Source organism: Crocodylus porosus, unplaced genomic scaffold (genome assembly GCF_001723895.1).
Source record: "Crocodylus porosus isolate Cpor-Errol unplaced genomic scaffold, CroPor_comp1, whole genome shotgun sequence".
In the NCBI taxonomy this organism is placed as follows: Eukaryota; Metazoa; Chordata; order Crocodylia; family Crocodylidae; genus Crocodylus; species Crocodylus porosus.
In genome coordinates, this window is record NW_017728931.1 from 119221569 (window position 1) to 119231894 (window position 10326).

The following is a 10326-nucleotide window of genomic DNA, read 5'->3' on the forward strand; positions in this document are numbered from 1 at the left end:
AAGGAACGAATATTTCTAAGGTATGAGTCTGAATTTCTGACATTTTTCAAACTTATATCTCTGAAGGATTAAAAAGGAAAGGACAGTAGACAAGAGAATCACATTAATGTACCCTTACAAAACCCAATTTTATGCTAAAGTAAGTACATTTTTGGCAGGTGAAAAGAATACAATTTATAATAATTGTTTTATTCTTGTGGTGAGGCCACATGAATAGATTTTTGTGCCTGACATGGCAAATTTTCTTGACAATTTTGCAATGCTTCATAAGGCAATTAATGAATACAAGCAAATGTAGGCTTTTGTCCAATACTACATTTCTGAGGGGATCCAAGTATGCTGGTTAAGTGAAAGGAGACAGATTTACTAGGATCACGTTGCACAAACACCAATATCAATGGAAAGCAATAGGGATATCAAATTGCAATCAACATTCAGCTTTTCAGCACAAAAGCTTTACCGTGATTTTATTTTTTCAAAATGGTGATATTTTGTCTTCAAACAAGGTGTATACCTGAATGCTCAGATGCACAAATAAGAGGGAAAAAAATCATTTCCATTTAACCTAGGCCTTTAAATTGCACTTAATAATAGATGTTACTTTTTTGTGTAGACAGTCATGATTACCTACACCCTGTTGTGAGCTTATAGTTGTTCTTTGGCAATTTAGTTCACGAATGCCACCTACTGTTTATATTATGTAGTCAAAGAGCAGTAGTTGGACAATGTAAAACATCCATTCTGAGATTATAGTCGAAACACTGAGCATGTCCAAGTATGGCTCTCTGTTAATCACCACAAAGCACCAAAAAGTGGAATTCCATCAGAATAACTTAGAGACCTCTTGCCTACATATACAGAAGATATTTGTATTTTCAAAACTCAGTTATTGTTGTAAATATTTACTGCTATAACAACCTGTGGATTTCACATTTTGCTTATTACACAGCAGAATAATTTGAAGGGCCACAGAAGTGTAAACACAAGGTCTTTTATGATCCATCTGGTTTCTGATTAGCCATTATATTATTTTTATCAGTAAATAAACATAATCACTCTGTATCACTGTGTGCTATCCATTTCATTTGGTGTAATGCACAAATTGGAGTAATTCAGGAGGGTGCAGAATCTCACACAGTTGGTAAAAATTTATATTACCATAGAATGAAATTTCCTTTGGAAGCCATTGCTTTCACTTATCAAGAAAACAGCAGAACATTTTATTGTCTATCAAATGAAGTATTATAGAACATAAAAGCATTTGTAACAAAACAGTAGAAAGAAGAACCAGACCAGAAGCAGGGCAGTGAGGTCACCAAGAGCTGTTCTTCCCCCAGAAGGCTTTTAAATGATTAAATACATCAGCAGCTGAAAATTATTCCACATCAGAAGCATCATTGTCAGAAAGATGATAATTACTTCCCTTTACCCGAATATATTCAATATACCTCCCTTCATCAGAATCTGACATACCGCATGTACATAGCTTGCTTTCAAATAAAGATTCAATTTCCTCTAGTTTTTTCCCTTTAGTCTCAGGAAGGCATCCGTAGATGAAAATGAGTCCCACGCCAGCAAACCCTGCGTAGAGGAAGAATACTCCTGTAATATAAAACAACACATGTACCAGGTTACATAATATTTCCTCTCAGCCTTTTTTATGGAACAAAAGGAGCAACAGAATTTAGAAGCTACAGAAATCAAAGAAGTCTGTGAAAGTAAAGATTTCAGCTGTAGCATTACAATAAAAACTAGATGAATGTGGACACAAGGAAAGAATGCTTTATTATACGACACTATAATAGCTCAAATGAAGAAGGAAGCAATTATTCCATTTGGTTTTGGAGTAATGTGGAAATTAATATGGATCTTTTTCACTTAACTGCTTCACACTTAAAAATAAGTAGCAATAATATTAAAGGAAGCCAAGAACAAAGACAGGTATGAAGCACAAGGGGCTCTCCCTCCTATGTGAAAGGACCCTGAGATGACCTCAAAAGCATAAGCCATGTTCACACTGCAGCAGCAGCAGCAGCAGCATTTTCTAGTGGGGAATGTCACCATGTATGACCCCCTGGCTTGCACTCTCCAAATCCAGAAATAAAGCCATAAGGTTGCTTTGGGGTGGCCTCATATGGTGGCTCTTGAGACCTCAATCTCCACTGTTTTTGGGAGTGTCTGTGGGGGATGACCTTGGCTATGTCACCACAGGGAAGATGTGGCCATAGAAATGTTTAAAGAAAACAGACAACTGAAATACAAGAGGTAAACTCAAACTGTAGAATGTCTCCTCTCTAATTATGGGAATTTTGATGCGACAGACGAAGGTGGCTCTGTATCTGCTTTGCCAGAGGGCAGACAAGATCAAAGACTAACAGATCACCATCAGTGATCCCACCAATCCACAGAATGATGGTTCTGTGGATCATGGCCAAATACTGCTCTAGAAGGACTCTGGGGTCGCAGGACTGCCTGTGAATCCTGCTGTGAAGTTCTATGTAGACTGTGGCATGAAGAAGAATCTCAGCTGCCACTACATGGTAACACTTTACAAATGTTGCCTTTTTCAACAGGAACTGTTGTAGTTCACTAAATAGACAGTTTCTTTCCTTTATATCATATTAGCATCTTTTCGGATTCTCCTTTTCAGTAGAAGTCATTAAGCCAATGTCAATCAGCTGAACTTGCATACTACCACAGGGCTAAAATATCCATAATACGAACTGCAGCAAATTTACATATCGTGGTATGTAAAATATTAGCATCAGGTATACATACTACTTACCATAGTATGTAAGGTACTCTGCTATATGCAAAAATGTCAGTGATACAAGAACATTGAAAATCCAGTTGACACCAGATGAACATGCATTCCCTATGCTTCTGGCCCAAAGTGGATATATTTCAGAATTTACTGTCCAAGGCATGGGTCCCATTCCTGAGAATATCAGAAAGATTTACTTTAGCATAACAGTCAATGGAACAGTAAGAAAAGTTCAACGTGGTCTGACTATTCCAAACTTTTAAGTGTTCAAGAATTATTTTAAAGCTACATGCTAAAACAGGGGACAACCATTTTGTCACATACCACAAAGTAAGCCCCATGCCTTCTTCAAGCACCACCCCAACTCCCTTCCCCTGTCCGATCTGCTGTCCTGCTATTTGCTTCCTGCCCTGTGCTCCTTGCTTGATCTGTTGCTCTGCTTTCTTCTCTCTGTCCTGACAGTGTTCCTTGTTTGATCTGCTATTCTGTTTTCTCCCTGTCCTATCTGTCACTATGCTGCCTGCCCCCTAATCTGCTGCGTGCGACATACAGAGGCTACCTGTGTCACTTGTGGCACAGAAACCACAGGTTAGCCACCCCTGTGCTAAAACAAGTATTTGTTTACCAGGTGCGAAGAAAACCAGGTATAAAATAAGGCCCAGAAGAGCTGTCCAAGCGTACGGAGTAGGACAGTAGTTGTATGCCCAAAATAAATCTTCTCTTTTGAACATGGTTTCATTTGAACACCTGAAAAATTACCATATAACATGAACATTAGGTAATACATTTCAGGAAATGAACAGCATTTCAATATGAAACATCTTAGTCAAAGTGCTAGAAATGTAAGATAAAATAAGTATACAATTAGAAAGCTGAACTGTCACTTAATTTAATCAAGACATTTTGGGCCAAATTCTATATTCAGGTATGCAGCATCTTCCAGTGCTTTTCAAAGATACTTTGTGTTTAATACCATAGCCCAAGGAGGAATATGAGAAGAGGTCTTCATTTTAACAGCAGACTCCTGTCTACAATTCTTCAGTGGAACAGTCTCTATTTCCAATGGGACCATTCACATAACTGTTGCTCACTCGAGTCAGAACTTCAGTATTAGGTCTCTAGGCAAAATGTGGTACATGGATTACAGATAAATTTACAGATTGGTGACTGATAAAAGAGGCAAGAGACAGGTCTACAACCTGATCTTTTATTGCTTACACCCCAAAACACGGAAACAAACACTAATCCCAAAGTCTATGTCTACTCGTGACAGCACAACATAGACAACACATACTTACACTGGGCTGGGGAGACTCAACTGCGGGGAAGAGGTAGCAGATCTGCCTCAATTTTCTAAATTTTCCAAATTTCCCTCCAGCCCATATTTTAAATTTATAGATGCCTATTCTAATAAATGTTTTGCTTGGTTTTATTTATATTTCTTTGTTTCACTGAAAATTTTGTCACTGGAGTAAACCAGATTTCTTGTAAACCTAAAGATGTCAGTTAGTTGGGATTTATGTTCCTGTGAAAGTTACACTTCCATAACTCTATCCTGTTCCCCTCGTAATTGTGGAGTGCTTCTTTTTCCTCCCATCTTAGTTTATGGTCTTCTCTGATAAGGCTGCTTTGCTTTTACAACTTTTTTAAGAATCTTACCAAAAATATATCTTTTACAGCAAAACAGCATCTAATATATTTAGTTACACTAATCATTAGTGTAAGCTAAAGCTACAATACAGTATATTTGGATCATCTAATTTAAGGCCTTATTTTCTGTTTAATTGGATCTCATTACTGGTGTAGCTGGACATGTTGACGGCTTCCTTTGTTTTGCTGGCCAAGCTCTGGTTGTCACATCTGCAAAGTTCATTTTACAGTCATTTAGGGCATTTTTACATTTGGCAGGGAGAGTGGGGGTGCTTTAATTAGCAAGCCATGCAAATTAAAAATGCCAGAGCATCATACGTATCAGCATCCCTGCACCAAAAAATGGCGGCGGGGTGCTTTAAACTAAAGCTCGTTGAGTTAGCTTTAATTCAAAGTACCCTGCCGCCATTTTTCAGTGCAGGGATGCTGATACATGTGATGCTCGAGTTTGCTGGAGTGCTGGATTTCCAGCACATCGGAGCAGGCTCCCTGCACACACCTCAGAGACAGGCTTTGGGGCCTTTGGTTTAGCCACACTTCTGCAGCTTGGTCTGGCCCCCTTGAAAATGGTGAGGTTGGCAATATATGCTACAGTAGTAGCATTCAGCCAGAGGCACAGCTGGCCTGGGGCAGTCCCCCAACCCCTCCCTTTCCCTGTAGCTTTTCTGGCTCTGGAAGGTTTGGCCGTGCGCAGAAGCAGCAGCTGGAGTTCACTGGTGCTGAGGGAAGATGTCACCTCCTGCAGACATCTATGTTGACGGCCACAAAAACTCCTAATTTTAGTGGCAAAAAATAGGGTGACATCTCTCCCCAGCAGCAGCAAATTCCAGCTGCTTGCCTCCTCAGGACTACGTTTCCTGACGTGCCCTTCACTCACTGGCACACACACTGCTGCTGTTACTGGCAGAGGAGGCGGCAGCAAGGTGCGAGTCCCTTCCTCTGGACACTACTCTGGAGCCGCTTGTGCCTGTTCGGTGACTGCAGATGCTAATGTGACCACCTGCACTTCTTGCCACTAACGTAACCAGGGGAGCCTTTCTTCATTCACTAAGCAGTAAACTGCTCATTGAGGAACCCTTTCTCATTCAGTGTCTGTCTGTTTGCTTCCAGCTATGAGGTGACAAATATGCATAATGGCTCAATATCATTCAAAAAGAAGGCTATCATCTTTTTTTTTTAATCAACCTTTCATAGCATTTCATGCACCGCACCATTCAATTCAAGCATTGTCCACAGAGTGATATTTACATACACTGGTGAGCTGCGGGTATGCTGGCGATTTCTCAAATATGAGTTGAGAAACCTGCTTAATTTCCAAGCACCTGGTGACAACACAGCCTTCGCCCATTACCATCCTTTCCATTTGCATCATTATCAAATCACGGGATTGCTCGGACAATTTCACAGTTTCACTAGTACACATATGCTTCTTTTACTGCTACTTTTATTTCATTTGCAGGTGCTTAGTAATGAATACCAGCTGATTATCACTTTAAAATGTCTGGATACAAACAATGCAGTAATTGGTTTCTTGATTCCTTTCAGCCAGTACTGCAGCTGCCCCTCGAAGAATAGTCCGATGCTTTCTTGTGAAAGTGTCTCTCAGTAAACAAAGTTACTTGGTTTATTATCTTGTATCCATTTATATCAGCATGCACCAACCTGCTGATTCACAGAGCCAGGCCACCAGGAGGCCTAGACGTTTCATTTTACCACTGTTTTCTCCCAGATGTGTCCTACTTTTGACAGAGTGGAATAAACAGACTATATGGAAAAAACACATGTTGTTAAAAACCTCCTACTGCTGAGGCCACTGATCTTTTCCCTCTAGAACCCCCTGTAAGTGAGAGGAAGCTCTGTTTCAGGAACATGGATTCAGTGCAACAGAAATAAGAACAGCACGAGAAAATGGAATTGGCAAAACCTCAGCAAGTATGAATCTGTCTCAAACAGCAAGCATTAGCTACAGACAGAGCTTTGCACTTGCTGTAGGCTAGCACACCAAGAGATGCAAATAAATAAACCTCATTCAAGGCCAGCACTCCAAAAATTTACTGCAGCATGAAGTACTGCTCATGTGGTCATTTTAATACAATCATCTATCATGTTACTAAGGACTATCTTACTAGTAATAGGTACTGCATGGTACGCAGCTCCTAAAGAGCTGTATCTGGTACTGAATGAATGGAAAGCCTATGGCAGCTGCTCAAATAGTTTCCCAGCAATCTTCAGAAATGCAAGTTCAAGGAGAAAATTTCACAGCAATAGTTTGTAAAAGAAAATCAAATCAGGTACTAGTGCAAAGGGTTTATAAATAACAAGACTGTGTCAAACCATTACCATAAAACTATAAACTGTAAGGATGTATTGGTTCATTTCCCCTCAAAATGCAGCTTAAGAGAGAACATAATAGTCTTACAGTTAAAATATTTTAATACAAGTTGCTTTTGTTAAGTAAGGTCTACAGACAGTTTTAGCAGCACCTTTTATTCTAATTAATGAAAATTAAACAACCATTGAAAATGAATAATTCTAGACGAAAACACAGTGTCTCAGGATCACTCAAACGTTTTAACAGTGGATTTTATCAGCCCTACAGACCGGAAACAAATCTAGAACAATAGTACAATGTTTTAGTATATGTATTATATTTGATGACATGCTTTAGTGAATTTGTACAAATTCATATTCACATGGTAACATCTATTTGTTGAACTTAGATAGGATAGTTACAAGGTGTTCTGTATATTATTGCTAGATGAGACCGCTGATACTTTGACAAATAATGCCCTCTCCTTTACTTGAAATAAATACAATCACAAGCAAAACACACGATCAGTTTATGGGGTTATTTAAAAACAATATGTGCATACATAGAATCATAGAAAGTTATAGTTGGAGGGGACCTCAAAAGGTCATCTAGTCCAACCGCCTGCTCAAAGCAGGGCCATCCTCAACTAGATCATCCCAGGGAAAGCTGTCTAGCCGGGTTCTGAAAACCTCCAAGGATGGAGATTCCACCACTTCTGGGTAACCTCTTCCAGTGTTTTAGTACCCTCCTAGTGAGAAAATTATTTCTAATATCTAACCTAAAGTTCCCTTGCTGCAACTTGAGACTGTTGCTCCTTGCTCTGTCATCTGCCACCATTGAAAACAGTCTGGCTCCATCATATTTTGAACTCCCTTCAGGTAGTTGAAGGCTGCTATTAAGTCCCATCAGTCTTCTCTTCTCTAGATTAAATAAGCCCAGTTCCCTCAGCCTCTCCTCCTATGGCATGTGCCCCAGCCCTTTCACCATTTTCACTGCTTTCTGCTGGACTGTCTCCAATTTGTTCTTTCTGGGGTGGGAGACCCAGAACTGAACACAGTACTCCAGATGTGGTCTCACCAATGCTGATTAGAGGGGAATAAACACTTCCCTTGACCTAATGGCAACACTCCTACCAGTGCAGTCCAATATGCTCTTAGCCTTCTTGGCAACAAGGGCACACTGCTGTTCAAATTCAGCTTACTGCCCATAGTAACCCCCAGGTCTTTTTCTGCAGAGCTGCTGCCCAGCCAGTCAGTCCCCAGCCTGTACTGGTGCATGGGATTGTTCTGTCCTAAGTCTGCACTTTGCACTTGTCCTTATTGAACCTCATGAGATTCCTTTTGGCTCAAACCCCCTATTTGTCTAGGTCACTCTGAATCCTAGCCCGACTACTCCCCCCAGCTTGGTGTTATTTGCAAATTTGCTGAGGGTGCACCCTATGCCATTTTCCAGGTCACTGCTGAAGACATTGAACAAAACTGGCTCCAGGTCTAACTCTGGGCACTTTACTTGATACCAGCTGTCAACTGGACATGACCCATTGATTACTACCCTCTGAGCCTGATGTGCAGCCAGTTTTGTGACAGTCCATTCATCCAGCCTATACTTCCTTAGCTTGCCTGTGAGAATGCTGTGGGAGACGGTACCAAAAGCCTTGCTAAAATCAAGGTATATCACATCCCCTTGTCTCCCCGTATCCACAGAGCCAGTCACCTCATCATAGAAGGCAATCAGGTTGATTAGACATGGTTTGTCGCTGGAAAATCCATGCTGACTGTTCCTAATCACCTTTTTCTCCTTCAAATGCTTAGAAATGGATTCCTTGAGGATGTACACCATGATTTTTCCAGGGACTGAGGTAAGGCTGACTGGTCTATAGTTCCCTGGGTCCTCTTTTCCCCCTTTCTTAAATATGGGCACTACATCTGTCCTTTTCCAATCATCTGGGACCTCTCAAGATCGCCATGAGTTTTCAAAGATGATGGCCAATGGCTCTGCAATCACATCAGCCAACTCCTTCAGCACCCTTGGGTGCATCCCATCCAGACCCATGGACTTGTACATGGCCAGCTTTTCTTAAATAGTCCCTAACCTTCTCTTTTAGTACTGAGGGCTGCTCAGCTCCTCCCTAAAGTCTGCTGCCCACTGCAGTAGTCTGAGAGCTGACCTTGCCTGTGAAGACTGAGATGAAAAAGGCATTGAGTACTTCAGCCTTTTTTGCATCCTCTGTCACAAGGTTGCCTCCCCCCGCATTCAGTAACAGACCCACACTTTCCCTGATCCTCTTTTTGCTACTGGCATACTTGTAGAAACCCTTCTTGTTATCCTTCATATCCCTTGCTAGCTGCAACTCCAATTGTGCTTTGGCCTTCCTGACTTCATCCCTGCATGCCTGAGCAATGTACTTATATTTTTTCCTAGTTATTTGTACAACTTTCTACTTCTTAGAAGCTTCCCTTTTGTGATTTAGTTTACTGAAGAGATCCCTGCTAAGCCAAGCTTGTCTTCTGCCATACTTGCTAGTCTTCCTGAACATTGGGATGGTTTGTTCCTGCATTCTCAGTAAGACTTCTTTAAAGTACAGCCAATTCTCCTGGACTTCTGTCCCATTCAGACTGGCCTCCCAGGGGATCCTGCCCATGAGTTTCCTGAGTGATACAAAGTCCAGGGTCCTTACTCTGCTGTTACCCTTTCCTCAACTCAATCATCAAATGGTCACTATCCAAGTTGCCATCCACTACTACATTTTTCCCTGTGTGAGCAGCAGGCCAAGAATAGCATGGCCTCTAGTTCGCCAGTCCAGCACTTGTACCAAGAAGTTGTTCCCAACACTCTCCAGAAACATCCCGGATTGCCTATGCACTTACTTGCTGTATTGCCCTCCCAGGAGATGACAGGGTGACTGCAGTCCCCCATAATAAGTCATGACTTTGATGGTTTCAATAGTAGTAGCATTTGTAAATCATCAGTAACAGTCTTGTATAAAATGCCAATAACAGCGTAAAATTCTTAAGCTTAAGGAAAAATGTGAAAAATTTTTGGTTTAGTTGTCATCACAATTTATTCCTTTACATGACAAGATATGAACACTTGAAAAAAGCTTATTTTGTATAAGTTTGACCCAAAGAAGTATGTAGTGAATGGATGTCTTGGTGCCAACTTCAATAGTCTTTGGATTCTGAGAACTACATTTCTTTTAGTATGAAATGTATTAAAAAAACCAACCTTTTTTCTCATACACAGACACTAAGAAAGAAAAGGAACTTTTTAAGGTTATCCTAAGTTGTACTGCTAAAAATAATGGTACAAAACTGATGAGAAACATTTTCCATGACAGTCAGCATAAATTTTCCAAAGACAGGCCCAACTAGATGGTAAAATAACTTCCAAGTAGAATATTGGAAGGACTTGCATGAGAAGAATTTAGAGCAAGACAAATCACTAGGAAGTATGCTGTAAAGAGCAAGGGAAGGTAAACTAAGCCCGCTGGGGGATGGGGGGACTACTGCCCCTGCTGGCCCGCTGAAAGGCCCTTGCAAAGCCAGTGGACCAAGGCACTTAAAGGGGCACTTAAAGGAGCCCACCCCTGCCCCAGCCCTGG

At 40.9% G+C, this 10326-nt stretch overlaps 1 protein-coding gene across 1 annotated transcript in view; it reads right to left on the reverse strand.

The window, feature by feature from the left end:
* Positions 1–587: 587 nt before the first annotated feature.
* Positions 588–10326, reverse strand: part of SLC2A13 (solute carrier family 2 member 13) — a 298231-nt gene continuing 288492 nt past the window's right edge. Inside the window, exons 8-10 of the mRNA XM_019543534.1 lie at positions 3390–3511; positions 2786–2938; positions 588–1602 (exon numbers count right to left, since the gene is read on the reverse strand). Coding sequence (XP_019399079.1) covers positions 1376–1602; positions 2786–2938; positions 3390–3511 — 502 coding nt within the window. The 3' untranslated portion in view covers positions 588–1375. The remainder of the gene's footprint in view (positions 1603–2785; positions 2939–3389; positions 3512–10326) is intronic.